The sequence below is a fragment of the Pseudorasbora parva genome, chromosome 12 (assembly GCF_024679245.1).
Source record: "Pseudorasbora parva isolate DD20220531a chromosome 12, ASM2467924v1, whole genome shotgun sequence".
NCBI classification, from domain to species: domain Eukaryota; kingdom Metazoa; phylum Chordata; class Actinopteri; order Cypriniformes; family Gobionidae; genus Pseudorasbora; species Pseudorasbora parva.
Genome location: NC_090183.1, coordinates 34,996,403 through 35,016,903, shown reverse-complemented (window position 1 = coordinate 35,016,903; position 20,501 = coordinate 34,996,403). Strand labels below are relative to the sequence as shown.

The 20,501-nt window shown below is 38.4% G+C and overlaps 1 protein-coding gene and 1 non-coding gene across 2 annotated transcripts in view; one reads left to right on the top strand and one right to left on the bottom strand.

Annotated features, from left to right (window-relative positions):
• Window positions 1–521: 521 nt before the first annotated feature.
• Window positions 522–593, bottom strand: trnaq-uug (transfer RNA glutamine (anticodon UUG)). Its single transcript has one exon. It is a non-coding gene; the product is annotated as a tRNA-Gln (tRNA).
• Window positions 594–5,905: 5,312 nt separating this feature from the next.
• The window catches only part of vdrb (vitamin D receptor b), a 30,679-nt gene continuing 16,083 nt past the window's right edge, over window positions 5,906–20,501 (top strand). Inside the window, exons 1-2 of the mRNA XM_067459981.1 lie at window positions 5,906–6,640; window positions 20,280–20,424. Of these exons, the coding sequence (XP_067316082.1) occupies window positions 20,282–20,424 (143 nt within the window). The 5' untranslated portion in view covers window positions 5,906–6,640; window positions 20,280–20,281. The remainder of the gene's footprint in view (window positions 6,641–20,279; window positions 20,425–20,501) is intronic.

Here is a 20,501-nt window from a genome sequence, read left to right as displayed (position 1 = left end):
TGTGCTCTGCAAAGTGTAAATTAACAATATATTAATATTAAGTTTGGACATTTGCGACATGTTTTTTCATCCTCATTCTGGTAATAGAGCTAAAAAAAAAAAAAAACTAGCTTTTTTTTATTATCAGAGACTGAAAGAGATAACTTGCAACAGAAATTATTTCATATTTAAACATTTTCTTACTGTAACGTCTTTACAAGAATCGCCATCGCAATAATGCATCAGCTGAGGCTGTTTACATTGTGCTCATGTGAATGTATTTTACTTTTACAGTTTCTGATCAAATATCAAAGCTCTCAAATATCAAAACCAGCCCATCCTCGTCGATATATGAAATATGAGCGTACTCTCGAGTCACTTCTTGAAGACAATGTCAGTGCTTGTTTTGTAAACATGCACACGTTGAATTATCATTCCATGGAGACACGTCGCTGATGCTTTGGGTTTTCTAATTCAACACGACATCGCATTTGTTTTCAGTCTTCGACTACTGGATGTTTTTGTGCATTTTCAAAAGGACGAGGTCCCACCGAGATTTGAACTCGGATCGCTGGATTCAAAGTCCAGAGTGCTAACCATTACACCATGGGACCGCACTGCCGCGAGGAGCGACTTGTAGATGTTTATGTGTCGATATGAGTGAATGTTATTAACAATAATATTGTATTAAATTGTGCTCATGTATGTGTGTTTATTGTGAATTTCCTTTCGGAGATAATGATGCTTGGCTATCTTATTTCGCTACGACCCCAATGCTGCAGGCTCACGCAAAACAACAGTATTTTTAGCTTGTTAAATCGTTGTATAACTGTGTTGACTGTATAAGTTACAACCATAACAAATTTCATATTTTATTTATCAGCTTATTTTTTGCTTTCTTTTATTTATAGTATTGATAATATGTCTTCTTATGTCGAATTGTGTTGTGCTTAAGCGCAGGCACTTAACGTTGATTGTTGAGTCATCTGGGGCGAACTGAAGGCAAGTCTCTCACACACAAGTCCCCCATAGAAAAGCGTTTTAGTTATACTTATACCATGCACATCAAAACAAAACAAGAAATGACTGTCGTACACGAACAGTTCATGGTGTTTACTTATAATGTAATTGTGACAATATCCAGCAGGCTTTTAAAGCTTTAGCATGAGTCATATTTGAGGCTGAAAACAGTATTTCTCAACTTATCTTCAGGAAATCAAATTATTTATTTCGCTCGTTCCACCATTTATGATAACAATGTAGCAATAAAGATGAGTGTTTTTTCTTTCCGTTTCCCTTGTTGGCTAACATTCATTAGGCTACTAAGGTTCAAATAACATTTAGTAGGCTATGCCACAATCACAGTACACAAATAACTAACCATGTTATTCATTAAAATTACTTATTTGTGTAATTACACAGTAACAAGGAATATAGGTTACACTTTATTTTTTACTTTATTTATTCATAATTTACTGTTATTACTATAGTAAGTACATGTAATATATTAAAACAAGGACACTAAAATAAAGTGTTACCTAAATGCTAGCTGTGAATCCGACAAACAACTCTTTTGCAGAACAATAGAGCATATAAAAGGCATACTGTATTAATACTATTACTGTTTACAAAGTGTATTGCTGATATTCTTTTATTGTTTAGCTTAAAAATATTTTAAGGTATGTTATTATTTGATTTCCATGCAGAATCCCGATAGGCTGGCTGTCCTTGACATTTGGCCTAAAATTAAGTAACGTTATGTTCCTCACAAATTCCAGTGTAATCGTTGTAGTCTCAGGTTATGACCTGTTACATGACTGTAACCGTCAGAACATTTTGTGCATTAGAAATGCGAGTCGCTCAGAATCCTTTGTGTTCAGCAGTAAATGCCAACAAAGAAGCTTTAAGGACCCCCTGCAGTTTTCTGACAAAATAAGAGCTTGATGGTTTAATGGTTAAAAACGGAGAAATTCAGCTTTTAATGTTATCTAGAATTATTAATTCTTTCCAAGTAGAGTTATTCAATTATTCTGGAAATTCCTGTATCCGCATCCAAGCTTAAGCTTTTTTAAGGAATTGATGATGAGAGGAGAAAGAAATTGTTTGTGGGATTCATGTAGGCATCTTAACTGTGAGTGAGGACACCAGAGACGATAGTACATTTACATTTAATCATTTAGCAGACGCTTTTATCCAAAGCGACTTACAAAAAAGGGGAGAGTAATAGAAGCAACGAAACAGACAAGGCCAACAACCTGTAAGAGCTGTAAGAAATCTCAATTAGCACAGTACACAATTTTTTTTTTTTTTTTAAGACATCTACAACAAAAACTCACATACGCAAAATGCCGAACATTGGATTTTGATAGCTATGATAACTAGTAACTTGTTAAGTCCCATGGACGTATTGTTTTTTTGTTGTGCATTATGTTTTGGGATGTGATAAAGGTTATTGCTATGTGTATTGCTGTTTCTCCTTTTCCCACTTATTCCTCCATGGCTGCAAGCCGACATCACCCCCCTAAACACTATTCCCTAGTCCACTAATACAGTTCACTTGAAGGAGGGAATGAAAAGAGTGAGTGAATTGTGTGTACATCAGTACACTTGTTATTGCGGTGCAACGTGAGATTGAATGAGTGCACTCAATAACGTCCACTATGGTTTAGGACACCACTACAAGTGGTTGTCCCTTCAAATAATGTCCTGTTTGAGGTTACAGGGGGCAATTTCAGATTCAGCACATGTTTTCAGCTAACAGGTATTAACAACAGCCACCTGATCCCAATTACCTTGTTGGTTTCCCTACTGCTTGTGATTGGCAGATGACTGAAAGAAAGTGGTCATCCCAATTCAGAGGCTGCATTCTTTGAAGGGTGCATTTGAAGGCCGACTGTGTGACGAAGACTTAATTCGGAAGCTCCTTTTTTAATTCTTTATTATACATTTAAACTTTTTAAATGATTTACAACAAAGCCTTATCTGCCCATTATTATAAGATATAGAGATATGACTTAATAAAAATAATATAGATCAATAAATTTGACACAAAAAAACAATATAAGGTTACTAAGTACATTTCTAAGGCTCTTTCAAATGCTGCCTCTAAATGCCTTATTCGTTTCCCGTGAAATTAAGGATGGATCCTTCACAGCCTAGCCTACCGCAGAATTCATCGCTCAAAGAAATTGCCAAATTACACTTTTAAACAGAAGTAGTTTCAACTTACTCAAATATCTAATGATACAAATGTAAAAAAAAAAAAAAAAAAAAAAGTAAAAATGAATTAAAGAGTTATGGAGATCTGGTGGAAATAGTATTTAAAATGCATGTTTCAAAAGTTGACATATACTAATATGCAATTATATATAGTTTATACTCATTTTATACATATGTTGCCCATGGTGAACATATTTAGACAGTTTGTAAACCTCTTTTGTTTTCAGACCGTTTAATATAAAAATTCTAGTACAAACATGACCGTCACTTATCAACGGCAGCTTGCAAGGCGACAAGAACAGTCCTCCGTAGGCTACACTGTCCTCCGAAGTCCAAGGCCTTCGAAGGATGCAGCCTTTGAATTGGGACAGAGCCATTGAAAAGAGGGAGTGTGGAGAGGGTTCATTTCTCCTGCCCTAGTGGTTGTGGTTAATGATGACTTTGAATAATGAATTTGTTGTCTACTATAAGATCGGCGAGCTGTGTGCCACTCAAAATTAATTTGTAAGAAACATAATCTATTGTACCAAATTACTTCTCTTTAAGAACTTCTCTTTGCCAACTTTTATTTAATAGTTTTCAACTGGTTTCGGTTAAGTTAGGAAGATAAGAAAGGGACCTATATTTATTATTTTTTTCTTTGTTGAGCAGGTAAGTTTTTCTTTAACCACAGAAAGAACCAGATTTGTTGGTTTGCCTTTATGATTCTATATGACTATTTCTGTTTGTTCTTTATTTCTTACTAAAATAAAAGACATCTTTTTATTTTTCATTTTATACTTATGTCTTGGTTTTAGTGCTGGGCTTGGAGACTTTACAATTTGTGGCCCTGGGCCACAAAACCAGTCATAAGGGTCATTTTTAAATACGCTTTTCCATTTAGAAAATTTACAACATATAAAAAAAATAGAAAAATTTATAATTTTGACCCATACAATGTATTGTTGGCTATTGCCACAAATATACCTGTGCTTTTGTCAGATACACTTTTCCAAATAAATAATTAAAACTCAAAAAAGCCTATGCAAAAAAGACACTAAAAATAATTTAATAACTTATTTGTGTAATTACACAGTAACAAGGATAGCTTAAAATAAAGTTTTACGGCAGTTTTATCAAATCTTACACAACTCTTAACTGGATTTACGCATTAATCTATGAATATGACTAACAGCTCATATTGCACAACAGTAAAGCATATAAAAAGTATTAATAATATTGCTGTTTACAAAGTGTATTGCTGATAATCTTTTGTCTATAGATTTAAAAGTAAAAGTATTTTAAGGCATATTTTCATATGATTCCCGATTGGCTGGCTGCCTCTGACCTTTGACCTAAAACGAAGCAACATTCTATGGTCCTGGCACATTCCAACGTGATCTTTGAGAGTGTTTCTGAGAGGTTATGACCTGTTACATGACTGTAACCGTCAGAACATTTTGTGCATTCGAAATCGAGAGAGGAGAACAAAGGTTTTGGAAACAAGAGAGTATGATCTTAGTCTTCGGCAAATGCAGGAGACTATCATGAAAGGGATCTTTTATATGTGAACACCATGACAGAGTCATCTGAAGGTCACAAGACCATTGAAGCACACGGATTCACATATTATGTTGTTAATAGTGTGATGAGATGTTACCCGTTTCATAAGCTTCTGAATCTTTTATTTGTCTTTGCATTTCTGTTTTAAGTGAATGTACAGAGAATGCTCAGTACCCTAAACGTGCCCCTCTATATTTCCAGACAATAGCCCATATGTTCCCGTGAGAGGACAACGGAAACAGCTAGTGAATAACCACAAGAGCCCGCCTCGCTGTAGCAATATTTCACTTCCGTTCATGTCTCTACGATCTTTCTTTCGCTACGTCACTCCATCACATTCTCTCCCTTTATCTCAACATTCATCAGCTATCATACTTCTCAGATATAATAAAAACACAAATGCTTGCACACAGACATGACATAGATTCATTCTTCTCTCACTGGGTTCCACAGGGATGCATTTCCCCATGTGATCAGGCGAACATAATCAAACTTGTATGTTATTTTTTTCATATAGCCTACATACACAGGCGCGCACACAACATGTGCTCTGCGTCCAAGGCCTAAAACAGAAGCCTCTGCTATACTACTCAGACAGACACACCCAAAAAAACATTAACTCATCTCCCTACAAACCAAAATATTATATTTAAAAAGACTGGCCGTCATAGATGGCTGAACATTTCCATGAATTACTGCGGTTACTGTAGTGACTGGAAATCGCATACTGCTATTAGGTTAAGTAGGTTATTGGCTCGGCCATAAATTGTTTCGTGTTGTATTTATGTTTTTTCTTAAAGGAACAGTAAAATCCAATAATAATAATAATTCCTCTCATCATTTACTCACCCTATGACCACAAAAATAGAGAATACGGCAGAATGTTATGGAATGACAGCCTTTTTATTTACATACAATGAAAGTGAATAGTACTGACCGAGCCTGCCATTCTCCATAATATCTTTTGTGTTCCAAAGAAGAAAGTCGTGTTTGCCACAACATGATGCGTAAATGTTTTGTAATTAATTTACTAATGCCGAATTAAGTGCCTGCCACACATTTCTCATTTATACACGAACATAATGCTCGACCTCATGCGGACAAACTGTTTACCTCGTTGATGCCTCTGACGTCACGACACACCCCTAGCGCGCGCGCGTGTGAGTGTGTTGTGTGTGTGTGTGTGTGAGTGTGTATGTGCGCGCGCAGTCGCTGCCCGTGAATGCAGTGGGGTTCGTGCGTGCGTGTGAGTGAGTGTGTTTTGCTTGTGGAATGTGGGAGTTGTCCCCACGCGCATTACGAACAACCGACCTGTCCAAACAGTGCGCGCGTGGCAGAGGATGTCACACCAACCAAAACAGCGGACGAACGCTCACAGCACAGTCTTTGGAGGAAAATCCGCCGTACAGGGTAGAGTCGGGGCGGGGCGTAATTACACGGAGTCCCATCTATTTAGGGTCAAGTACAACATTTTTACAGTCCTAACCAGCGTGGGTTCAAAGTTTGTTTTGTGCCCGGAAACTGCGAATAACCCACAGGACGCGGAGCGAGTGCTTTCAGACTCGACCGATGTTTTTGTATTATTTGCCTTTAGTTAATCCACAGACTCGCGAGATGGAATGGATCGCAAAGCTGCAATAGCCAGCGTAATTCGTTAGCATCTCATCGACTAGCTCCTCAGAGGCTCGATCGCGAATACGGGGCTGCGGTGCGGCTGAACGCGGAGAGAGGCGACCCTCTGCGGGCTGCGCTGCCGAGGCGGTGGGCGTGTTTTCTCGGCGTGCTAGCATGTGAGCTGGCGCCAAGTTCTCGGCGTGAAAAAAAACCAAGATTTACAAGTTACGGGCTAGAGTGAAGCAGCAAAAGTCGCACCACGCTTGATCGGAAAAGTTGCACGCAGGTACGAAGCGAGCTGTTTACTCTAACACACACTATTATCAAAGTGAACCTTGTGCTCACACTAATGCAATTCAAAACAAAAGCTGCTAGTCTGCTAATGTTAGGTAACCTACTCAAGTGACTGATTTTTTTAACATGCCACATGAGACCCAGTTAAAGTGTGAGTTAATGTGGGTAGTTCATGTGCGAAAACATGTTTGTCTCTATAATGCCTGTTTGTTTCTTTATTCGTTGTGTATTTGATTCATCTCTCGTTGCACTGATTGAATGCAATTTTAACGCCGATCTTGGCAAGTTATACAACGTGGAAAACTTTGCACATGCCTCCAAGTACAGATAGTTCTGAATAATGACTCAAAGCAGAATATTCGTTCTAATGGTAAATAATCATATTCAAAACAATAAAAAAGCGTGTTATGAGTTTGATTGTATAGCTGCGTATCGTCTCATATGTTGCAGTAATTTGTAACTGCGACATCATGCAACCACGGCGACAATATCGCTTCTATAGCTTTACCAGCACTTTTAAAGTGACTGCTTTGCAGATTTAGCTCACATATCTAACCAAATACTGTAGTCTCAGTGGCAGTGAACTACGAATTCATTACAAAAAATGTAGGTTTTAGTGTACCGATTCACATCAGATACATGTTTTTTTGATACCCGTGTTTGCGGTATCATATTATAATAGCTTTCTTTGATAATAGTACCAAACATTAATGCATTTTGTAATGCTTAATATAGCATTAGTTCATATGCATTAGAATAGTTACAATGTAATTAAACTTTCATTCATATGCTTTCACATACGTGTTTGTTTGTTTAAATGTACATTATGCACTTGCCTATTTGTCTATAATGTTTAATTTAAGTGAAAATAATTATTCCAATTTGTTTTAATTGCTGTCATAATAATATACATTATTATTGTCCTTTTTCACAATGTAATTAGGAAAAAAGTGCATGTTAATTTCCTGATGGATGTCTATATGGTTTTTAAAACCGTATGATGAAAGTGAAACCTAACAATGGTAATAAGTAACCCTGCTATAAATCATATTAACCTCAGCAGTATTGTTAAACATAATGCCCTTGTGGAGAGAGCGTGTGACTCACATGAAAGCACATTGTGCTGTTGGTATGTTGAGAATCTGTTGTAGTCCGCAGAGTTTGTTTAACATGTCTGTTCAACTAGGCTAGGACTTTTTCAGCGTTCACTGTAAAAAATAAAAAACAGAAAATGTACTGGTCATTTTCTGCCAGGACATTATGCAGTAATTTTACTGATATTTAATTCAATATCAATATCATAATTCAATATGCAAGCAAAACAAATGGAAAAAAACAATACGGGGGGGGAAAATAATTTTTTTTTACACAGTGTAATGGACAACTAGTTGGGGCATGTCAGACAAGCATGGTCAAAAGATACCTGGCCATGTTTTTTTTCTGGTTTTATCCCAGCTACTAGACCTTCAAAATCAATTTGCTTACCAGTGTTTGATTGGCTAATAGATTGCTATGCCTTGGACTAGTTGTATAAAATAATGTGTTTGTGAATTGTGTGTGGCTGTAATGCATTTCTTAAAAGTGGTTGTTTTGTGAATGATGTTTCATTGTGTAAATTCATGGTTGCTGATTTCTAATTTGAGTGGAAATAGTATGAGATATCCAACCATGTAACAAGATTAGATGTGATACCCTGGAAAGATTTCAAAACCATCTTTCCCTTTTATTCAGTACCACTGTCTTTTGTATTTTTTTAAACTACCATTTAAAAGTATCTTCCCCCCCAAACTTTTATTCAGCAAGGATGCATTAAACTGATCAAAAAGACTGTAAAGTTGATGGTGTTCTGTTATGAATAAATGCTTTTGAACTGTCTACTCATCAAAGATTCCTGAAAAAAAATCTCACCGTTCCACAAAATATTAAACATTTATGATAAAAACAAATGTTCCTTCAGCACCAAATGCTGTTATAATGATTTCTGAAGGATCATGTGACACTGAAGACTGGAGTTATGATGCTGAAAATTCAGCTTTGCCATCACATGAATAAATTACATTTTTAAAATAGAAAACATATTTTGAATTGTAATAATATTTCACATAACTACTGTTTTTCCTGCATTTTTTATTTTAAAAAAACTGCAGCTTTGTTGAACATTTATTCTTTCTTGGTGAGAGACTTTTTTCCAAAATGTTAAAATGTTTGCTCAGTAATGTACACACACACACACACACACACACACACACACACACACACTATATATGCATACATATAATTTTTTTTCCTCTTTTAATTTTTTTAGTAGTATTTATTTATAAGTGCAGGAAAAGTTACTAAAAATAGATGGATTTGTTTTGTGTTGAGCTCCAGAATGTACCACAGTAGGAAAAATCTAAATGACTCCGCACGGGACGTTCACATGTTCCGTATGTTCCAGAATTCCCATGCACCTGTATATTACATTCACGATCATGAAACAACACGTTTCTGAGCTTGTGCCGTACTGGACTTCCTTTGTACACGTCTTGCTGAGTGTAGGTTGATCTGATGATATGTTTCTTTTGTTTAAAGGAACTGGATTGTGATGTTTAGGTTGTTATTGTGGCGGTGCTCATTTCAGAGGCTGGAATGTGTGGGCCTGTGTGTAGTTTCTGTAACTCTAGGCAGAAGCTGTGAGGCCTTGACTGTAGCCCTGTAGAGAGGCCCATTGAAGGGGAAGTTGGCTCTGTATGTGTGTGTATGCGTGTGTGTGCATGCAGACCACTGGGATTGGACACAGGGTAGAAAGACCCCCTGTACGGAAGGAGGGAAAAGGGAGGAAAGAGGAAGGAGGAGTCAGTTACACTTTTCTGGTCATGTGTGTGTTCCTGCCCCGTGTTGTGCATGAGCAGAGTGAGTGGTCGCGTTACGGCAAGGGTAACCAAAGACGAATACGTAAAGAGACTATTCACAGCTGAGAAAGATTTCTCATTAGTAAACAGCCTAATTTTGACTTCAGGCCATTTTGTAATGTAACTTGAACATTGTTGGCCTGATGCTTGTTTATTTACTGCGGCCAATGTTTTACAGTGCCATCTTTGTCTTTGCATCTTTTTATAAATAATATTTGTTTGCTTATGGTGAATTTAACAGTTCAGAAATAATTGATGTTCAGTGTGTTGAGGTTTTTCAGCATGATGGAATGATAAATGATTAATGTATGTCTTTGTGCAGCATATCTCCAGCTACTGTGGATTGGTACTATTTGCTCAGATGCTTGACATTGCTATATATGGCTTCACTAAACCTACATGGGCTGAGAATCAAATAGACTGAAATAACACAGCAAATGTATGATCTTTTTTCAAATTTATTTACCTTGCATTGTTTTTTTTTTTGAGTATTCTATAGTTTTATTTTGCATAGTCTCTCTAGCAGTATCCAAGGCATAAAATACAGTCAGTCATTTTCATGAAGCAAAGGGCTATGTACATATGTACTAAACAAATACATCAATTATATTGATAACGTTTAGTGGTCAATACACAAAAATAACGCTGCAATTGGCCAATCGGAGGTAGATGTTGCTGAGTGCGATTGAGGTTCTTAACAATGTCTTATGTTGTTTTCACATGTGGTTCTAACGCCGGTATGTCTACGTCATCAACAAGACGCACAGTTGTCCCTTATTTGACATGTTTTCTTAGATATAAGTAATGCTAACAATAACCATAAAAAAGGAATCTTGAGGTTAATTGAAGGATGAAATTAGAATTCCAGCATTCTCCAATGTATTAAAGAGATTGTTAACCCCAAAAAATGTAAATTCTATCATCATTTACTCACCCTTGTGTCATTTCAAACCTGTGTTACTTTCTGTTCTTCAGTGGAACATAAAAGAAGACATTTTGAAGAAGAAAACAGATAGTTTGTGTTACCTTTTTGAGTGAACTATCCCTTTAAGTTGTGTTTATGCAAAGATTTTTGTCCTTTGAGGATGTGATGTTGGCCTACATGGATTGAATTTGTGTTTCTCAAGTTTACCACATTTCACATTGAGGTTAAATCTAAACCAGCTTGATTTCTAGGACTATATCGACTGTTCCGGCTCCTCAGTGGTATGTTAATGTTAATGCTGTGGTTAAGCATCTACTGTAAACAATTACTTATATTTACATAATGTGTAGGATTTTAGCCTATGCAAATGGAAATTTCCTGAAGGAATCTGACAGAAAAATTACTTTACCATGTCCTCATAGAGTGTTGCTTGGCATGAGTCTAAGTTTGTATTTGTGTGGTGTACTTTTGGAATTTTGTGTGTTGTGTATGTGAGAGAAAGACTTTGTGTGTGACAGTGTTATAATCTGGCAGTGTGTTTCCAGTCAGGTTCGTTTGAGGACAACAGCAGTTTTGTGTGTTCTGGACCCAAACTGACCCAACTGGCTCTGCGCATTACACATACGCACACATTTCCTTGGCGTGTGTGTGCATGTGTGTGGAGGAAATGTGTAGGACAGTTTGTCTTAAAGTCTGTCTGTTTTTATGAGTCTGCTGATCTTCCTTGCATTGTTGCCGTCTACGGCAGTTTGCCGGGTTGCTCCAAGTGCGAGAACATTTCTACGGAGCTTTAGTATGTGCTGTTGCATGTGTTCCTGTGTTTTCCACATGGTCTCCATGCCAGGCCTGGCATTCCTGTCGTGTGAGTCTGTCTCTGTCTGTTGTCATAGCCCAGTGAAGGTTTATGAAACCCTGACAGCATCTCTGTCCTGTCCTGCATACAGACGCCCCTCCACCTCTGCTGTGAGGGCTGGGGCGATTTTTCTCTGTTTACTTAAATTTATGACCTAACTATGCCTAAATGTTGCACTAGTTACAAAGTCGAACCACATTATGCAGTTACTAGAAGCATTTATTGCGAAGGAACCATAGCTACGTATGACAATTGAGGTATCACCATAGCTACGTGTTATAGAGTTACTATAGCATGAACATTCTATGTTACACAATAACCACTGGCAATATGTTATGGAATATGCTAATCATGGTTATCCGCAGTGACTTTGCTCTTTGCTTTTTTTGTTTTGTTTTTAAAGTGGGAGGTCAAAGTCAAATCTTAGTCAATCCTTGTTTTCAATTTTGATTAAAAGATAATGTTCATGAATATTATTTCGCTACCGATCTTAGGTTTAATCATGGTGCACAGTGCACATAATGTTCTTTTTAAATGATAAACAGGCCATTGCACTCACAACCAGGTCATCCTTCTGAAGAGGGACAGTCTTTCTCGTACACCTTGGCCTACATACTTGTTAGTGCTATGTGATGCTTCAGTCAGTTCAATCATTAACTCTGCACTACCTTAAAGGGCATCACGGTCAAGCATATAGTGAGGCCACAGTCAAAGTGTCAGTCATGCCGTCTTCACATGTCCAGACCTAAAATATCCCAAGTGTTCTCAGATTTCCTAAGATGCTATGTGGCATAAATGTGGAACATTAACCGGACCGCCCAATTAAGGCACATTTAACATTTTTTGAAAGTCTCTTATCTCCTTCATGTTATGTGTGCATTGATAACGAGGGCCATATACTGAAGTGCGAATAGCGGAGATGTGGCATGTGCATTGTGCACAGTCCAGAATCTCAACCAAACACAGTGTACACACGCAGTTAATGATTTTGGAGACTTGTGAAAGCAAGGACAATCTTGCGATTGTGTGTTTAGCATCCTTTTTAGAAGGAAAGAGAATTCTGCAAGACTGTCAGCATCAAAATCAAAAGTGTACCAACATTTCAGTTAAAGCTACACTGTGTGATATTTTCCCCCATCTAGCGGTGAAAAGGTATATGACAATCCAGTAAATAATAGTTTCCGTTCCTCTCAATTCCGATTTCGTTTTAACTCCTACGGTGGCCTATTTAGTCCAAGATTAACATGGCTTCCAGTTCGACCTCGTTCATGACTGCCATCGAGTGTTAAAACGTGAAAAGCGAAGCTTGAATTTACGGGTATGTCCCTCTTTGGCTAATGTACTTTCAAGATGGAGGGGCAACATGGCGACCGGCATTCGAACCCCTCACCCGTATGTATTTTCAGTGGCATATTATAAACTTACGAAAATACTTTATTACTTGAAAGAAGTAAATATACATTAATGAGCACATATATTTTTGAAAGAACTAAGTGTTTTTAGCTAAGAATAAACTAAAAAAGTTACACAGTGTAGCTTTAATAATTTGATACAATGCACTTATTGTGTACATACATGTTTTTACAATGTGTGGCGGTTTCACTTTATTTTGAGATGTATTTTTTACACTGTTATACATTTAAATACTGAGTAATATTAACAAACTATTTGTACTTATAGGTTTAGGATTAGGGTTTGGTTTAGCGTTAGTTACATGTAATTAAGCATCATTTACTGTAATAACTATAGTAACATGTAACCGTAACATACAGTGTAAAATAATGTGTAACCCATTGTGCTTTCTTATATATAAAAAATACCAGCATGTAATTACAGCTGTAATTAGTTTATGTAATAACATCTATAATTACATTGTTGACTCTTCCCTTACACCTTAAACATAACCATGCCAACAAACCTGTTCATAATCTTTCCCGTGTCCCACCTCAATAGCAGGAAGTAAACATTGTTCCTAATAAGAACATTTGTACCTAACAATTATGACGTTAGTACATGGTGAGCCAAGTTTCCACCCAAATTACCTGGAACAATTTGTCCCAGGAACTTTTTTTTCTTCTTCAGATCTGCTGCTGTCTACAATTCCATCGCGGTCTAAAGTACTGTGAAGATTAGTCCAGTGATGTAGGACTAGACGCTACATTTCGTCCTCCACAAATAAACATAATAAAGCCCAAACCTCGAAGTGTATTTTTTAAACTCTTTGTTGCTTCGAATAGCAAACAATTCTTACTACACGCGCTGGAACAGACTTTTAGGTTGAAATAAAATGTTGCATCAACTCAACCAAGCAGCATGTTCAGCTCCTAAGTCCCACCCCTGAAAGTTCTTGAGCTTTGAAAAAGTACTACCTCGCAAGCAGGGTCGTTTTGAGGGGGAATTGTTTTACCTGGAACTTTATTTAGACCATTGTGTTTCTACCTGGTTCCTGCGGTCGAAACACACAGAGTATCACCCCAAAGTCCCTAGTTCCTGGGGAAAGTTCCCACAGTGGAAACACGGCTGTAGTTAAAGGCATCTAATCTGAAGTGTGACTTGGGCTGCACAATTATTGTTTTAGCACTGATATTGCGGTGACGCATTGCTGTTACAATCTATGCCTGTCCTGGACTCCATTTCCAATAATCCTCCCTGTCTTACACCTGAACTCACTCCATCGTTATCTCCCCCACTCTCCCTGGATTCTCTGCACCTGGCCTTCATAGTTTGTACTCCATTTATTTTGGACTCACTTCCCTTTCCTCCTTGTTCCTGTCTGATTCCTTCATTTAATAAAACCATCTATTGTTTGGAAGTCTGATTCCGTTTCATCCCTGCTGCAACGCACCAAACCCGTAACAGAAGAACGGACCGAAACTACGAAGGACTTTTCTATACAGAATGGGTTTCTTCCTGATCCCGATTTCTCTCATGTCCCCTCTGGAAGAAACTTCACTGGAGGTTTGTCTATGAGGGCTTCGGCAGGTCGGTCGCCTACTGGAGAGGTACGTGGAGAAATTCACTGAGCTGTCTTGTTTGGTGAATTGGCCAGATGCTTCTTTAAATGCCTGTTTTTTTAATCGGCCTCGATGAGGACACCATTCGTTACATTGAACCTGCCTGTTCCATTTCCCTAGTCAAGTCGATGAATCTGATTCTGCTTTTAAATTGTTCTGATTTCGAAGAGGTTCATGCAGTGGCGAGGCCAGACATTTTTAACTGAGTGGACCTTGGTGGAATAGGGTGGACCTCAATGACTACTCTCAAATTACACAAATTTAACAATATGGGACAAAATCACTTGACAGTAAATATAAGCTATATATGATTTATTTTTTGCCAACAAATTCATATAATTCATATATACAAAATTTATTTATAACAAGCAGCTACAAAGCCTATTGCAAGGAAGACAAATATAGATATTGTGCTGCTATATGACCACTGTAACAAGACATCAGTGTTCAGTAATTGGGTTCATTTTAAAATGGAATAACCAGTTCTTGTCACTAATGCAACTCAGTATAACTGTTATCAAACATGTATTTGCAGCTTAACCTGTGAGAATTTCGTCTTGTGTTATGCATCGTGGCCCGTGTTAAAAGTTTATTTCACTAGCAGATGTAAACTCATCTTCCCATCCCCTCAACAATACGCGATTGGCTAAACATTACTACTAAGCTTATTGATTGGCTGTTGCAATAAGGCAGTTATATGAAAATGTTTTCGCTCTACCGTAATTATTTTTTTAAAAGGGCTGTCAATCGATTAAAATATTTAATCGCTATTAATTGCATGATTGTCATGAGCGAACTTGCGATTAATCCTAATTTAATCGCACATTTTTAGCAAATGTAAATCTAAAATTAAGTTTTTAATACTCTAATCAACATGAGTATGGACAAATATGCATGCTTTATGCAAATGTACATTTATTATTAGTGAAACCATACTTATTCAATAATAATCAATACAGCATGAAGATTAGACGTATCAAAGGTCATAGATGTTTATCTAAGAAATTATTCATGTCTCTTAAGCCTAAACTTTAAAATTAAGTGTCATTAGTGATTTCTCTCATTTTAAGAATATAAAGGGAGTTTTTACATTGGAAGTTTAATTCAGAGCAGGGCACAGTTCCTATGAAAAATTGGTAATGTGTACCAGTGAGCGCACCAGAACCACACCACACCCGGAGGAGGTCCATACTCCACGAGTAGGAATATAGTGCGGCCCCTTTAAGAGACGCGCGCTCCCCATTGAACTGCCGGTATTTTGCGTGTGCGCACCGAACTGGGCTGCGATTTACGTGGACAGTGTGAAGAACACGGACTCGGGAGCGCGCTTGTTCAGGAAAGTAACCTGTGCATTCGTTTTAGCCGATTGTAATGTATTTAGTTCAATAAAACAGGTGTACTGTAAGCGGTGATGGTGTTAATGATTTACCTCAGACATGAGCTGTGAAAAAAACGCACTTTTCTTTCTGAAGTCTAGTAAAAGTTAAACAAAAAATGTGGTAGCTTACGTGGTAGTTTATGTAGGCAATAACTGCACTTTTGGTTTAGAATATTAATGTCAACCCTTTTCTTTCCCTATTAATGTTTGCTGCTGCATCCTTTGCGTCTGACTGCTCTCACTTTTTCCAACTACGGGCTATGCCACGGATCAAACAGAAAATGCGCGCTGCGTTAATAAATTTAGTGCTGTTAAAATGAATTTGCGTTAACGCGTTATTAACATATTTGACAGCCCTATTTTTTAATGAAACTTTTTGTACGTGTTTAAGTGATTTGTGTTGTCACATAGGCATATTCTTTCTGCTATCCCAATTTTTTTTTTTTTTTTTTGTCTGTTCTGATTGGGTGGGCCAGCCGTCAATCTGAGTGGGCCAGTGCCACCCTGGCCCTTATGTAGCCTCGCCCCTGGGTTCATGAGACTGTGTGTCTTCCTCATTCGGTCCCCTCAGAAAAACACCCGGACTGGTCAGTTCACCAACAGCCAGTTTTTTCCCCGTATTCCCCCAGTGGGTTTACCATATTGTCCTGCCTGTCCCCAAGCTCAAACCGCCGAGAATGAGGGCCGCCACAAAGTCTAAATCCCCAAGAAGAATGGCCACCTTGAAGCTCTCATCTCCGGCCTAGATGGCCAACCGCCATTCCGGAGTCCTCGCTTAAGGAGGAGCGGTGGCTGATTGACTTTTGGAGCAAGCCCGCTACAGCCTTTCAAGAGCCCGCTCCAAGTCTCCTAGAATCCGCTCCAAGCCTCCACAAGCCTGCTCCAGCCTTCCAAGGGCCCGCTCCAACTCTCCTAGACTCCTCTCCATGTCTCCATGAGGCCGCTCCAGCCTTCCAAGAGCCCGCTCCAACTCTCCTAGACTCCTCTCCAAATCTCCATGAGGCCGCTCCAGCCTTCCAAGAGCCTGCTCCAAGTCTCCTAGAATCCAATCCAAGTCTCCATGAGGCCGCTCCAGCCTTCCAAGAGCCCCCTCCAAGTCTCCTAGAATCCAATCCAAGTCTACACGAGCCCGCTCCAAGTCTCCTAGAATCTGCTCCAAGTCTCCACAAGCCTGCTCCAGTCTTCCAAGGGCCCGCTCCAACTCTCCTAGAATCCAATCCAAGTTTCCACGAGCCCGCTCCAGCCTTCCAAGGGCCCGCTCCAAGTCTCCTAGAATCCAATCCAAGTCTCCATGAGGCCGCTCCAGCCTTCCAAGAGCCCGCTCCAAGTCTCCTAGAATCCAATCCAAGTCTCCATGAGGCCGCTCCAGCCTTCCAAGAGCCCCCTCCAAGTCTCCTAGAATCCAATCCAAGTCTCCACGAGCCCGCTCCAAGTCTCCTAGAATCTGCTCCAAGTCTCCACAAGCCTGCTCCAGTCTTCCAAGGGCCCGCTCCAACTCTCCTAGACTCCTCTCCAAGTTTCCATGAGGCCGCTCCATCCTTCCAAGAGCCCGCTCCAAGTCTCCTAGAATCCAATCCAAGTCTCCACGAGCCCGCTCCAGCCTTCCAAGGGCCCGCTCCAAGTCTCCTAGACTCCTCCAAGTCTCCATGAGGCCACTCCAGCCTTTCAAGAGCCCGCTCCAAGTCTCCACAAGCCCGCTCCAGGTCTCCATGGGCCCGCTCCATGTCCCCCCCGTGCCCGGCGACATGCCCACTCCAGCGCACGAGGCATCCCTTGGATCCTGATCCACCACAGCTGCCCAAGACTCCTTAATAGCCACGGCCGCCCGAGACTCCTATCTGACATGGCTTCCCGAGGTTCCTGATCCGCTATGGCATCCCACAGCTCCTAAACCTGCCATGATTCCTGACCCACCATGTCCGACCGAGACTCTGGATCCACCATGGCTGCCCAATGTCCTAGATACGTTTAGACTTGTTCATTGTTATGAATTCTTTCCAAATAGAGCTATTCAAGTCATTTGATGAATTAATCTTTTTATATCGCAAGATATATCGCAGGAAAACAATTTCGTAATGCCAGTATAATTAAATGGATTTCCCCAGAGTTGCCGAACATGGTCCTAACCAAATGTTAAGCACTTTTTAGTTTATTTTGTGTGATGTGGATCATTTCTCATAATATTAGCTGGTGAGGACTTTGTGTTTAGCAAGGCTAATCAGTCATACTGCTCACTTCACTAAGTCTACTATATTATTTAAAAGATATTTTTTTCCACAGGCTGTTGAGAAATTAGGCTCAATCCAGAATAAAAAACGCAATGACTCTTTTCCTGCACTTGACTGCACCGATTTTAGATGGATATATTTTTCATTACTTTCTTTGAAATAAATAACACATTGTTTTATGTTGTCTTATATAATGACAGATACATTTAAACAGTTATTTGGGACCACTGTAGTTTATTAAGCAGGTTTTTTTTTTAATGATTTAATTTGTTAATTGTTTGTTTATTAATTTTTATGTAATTGATTTATCGTGATATGATTTACTTCCATATACCTTTTTAAAGACGTCTGATATTGACAACCAAAACAGTCGTCCAAAATAACAACGTCCATCTGCAGGTTATCTTCAAAAATATGCACATAAGTAGTGCCATGTTTATGGCTGACTGCCAACTAAATCTTCACAAACGGAGATTGCAAATGTTTCACACATTTTGAATAGATGAATAAATGAACAGCCCAATTTAGATAAATGCATCATTATGTGCTGAAGTGTTTTGAAATGTTTTATTAGTGTGAGTTTTCTGTGTGCATTAGAATCATTTGAGAACTTGCTCTTGAAGAGGTCACGTCTTGTGTGTGCGTGTATATTTGCCCTGAACTGGTATTTTTGCTGTGGAACTTGCACTAGACCTATATGAAGGATATATTTTCTAGTCGAAAGATTTTGCATTTACACAGAAGAGCTGACGAAAAGAAGTCAAAACAGGAAAAGTGTGACATCACTCTCTATGCCGAGTTGTGTTTATTTGGTTTGAGCTGTTCCTGTTTGTACACACAGAATAGTGATGTCCCTGCGACCTTTCACATAGATCTCCACTTCATTGCTGGTCACATGTCTACGACAGTGAAAGGGTTAACCGCGGGCTGTTATCTTATGCACGTTTATTGTGACAATATTCTTATCACCTGATGCTTTTTAGCTGTTTGAGTTGGCGTGTCACTGTGACCTCTGACTCATTTCAGCACGGCGGCTGCTCCTCATGGGTTGTTCTATCGAGCTATAATGATTTTATGTTTATGTGTTAGCTGACCTTGTTCTTTTTTATTTTTTTGAAAAAAGCTTCCGATGGAGATATCGAAGCTGACATCTGTTTATTTTCATTTGTACGGTCTCCTACAACCACTCCAGTCCTCCGAGCGGTCCAGCCCTTCCTCAGTAGCACTGATAGCTAATTAATATTCCCCTCTATCTCGTACGCTCTTTATCAATGCGCATACATTAGCGATGCTTATATAAAGAAGTCTGTTTTTCCCCCATTCGGTTTGTTATACGGGTCTCTTGGCTTTAATCAGAATGATATATTGTTCTATTAAAGGATTGTTAATTATTCAACACTAGCTAAAGTATGTCAGTTATGATTTGTGGTTTTGTTATGTCACAGTGCTGAAGAAATAGGGAAGTTCCTTTTTTGTTTAGTTTTTTTCTGCCTCAAATACACTACCGGTCAAAAGTTTGGAATCACTAAGACTTTTAAATCTCTTCTGCCCACCAAGGCTATGTTAATTTGATCAAAAATACAGTAAAAAAAAACAACATTCATTGTGAAATCTTATTACAATTTGAATTTTTTATTTGAATTTTAATATATTTTGAAATGTAATTTATTCTTGTGATGACTAAGCTGAATTTTCAGCACCATTACTCTAGTCTTTAGTGTCACATGATCCTTCATGCTGATGTGGTGCTCAGGTTTTATTAATTATTATTATTGGTGCTCAATTATTAATAATAAGATAACTTTTCCTATTTTTAATGTCACTTAGTATTTTTTTGGACAGAAGAATAGGAAGCTCAAAAGAATCGCATTTATTTCATTTAGAAATATTTTGTAACATTATAAATGTCTTTTGATCATTTTTAAATTCTTGATAAATAAAACTATAAATGTACTTTTTTTTTTAAGTCTTACTTAAACCAAACTTTTAAATATTAGTGTATCAAGGTTTCCACAAAAATACTAAGCGGCAAAAACATTTTTGAAACATTTTCAACATTGAATCATATTAGAATGATTTCTGAAGGATCATGCAACATAAAATATATTCAAATAGTTATTTTAATTTGGAATAAACTTTCACAATATAACTGTTTTTACTTATTACTTGGTGTGCAGAACAGACTTCTTTCAAGAACTGCAAAAACCTAAATTACTCCAGACGTTTAACCTGTAGTGTACATTACACAGAGTCACTGTTCTTCTTCCCGTCATCTTCATAAATGCATATCTCCATATGTACAACTCTAAATGTCTCTCCTCCTCCTTCGTCTCCTACAGTGATGGAGTCTGCCGTTAGTACATCCACTCAAGTGGCAGATGAGTTTGACCGTAACGTTCCACGGATCTGTGGCGTGTGTGGAGACAAAGCCACTGGCTTTCATTTTAATGCGATGACCTGCGAGGGATGCAAAGGCTTCTTCAGGTACATGCGCACTCATTTTCTCATCCAATTTGGTATTCGCACATTTACACCGATGTTCATTAAGAAACACGTTAACA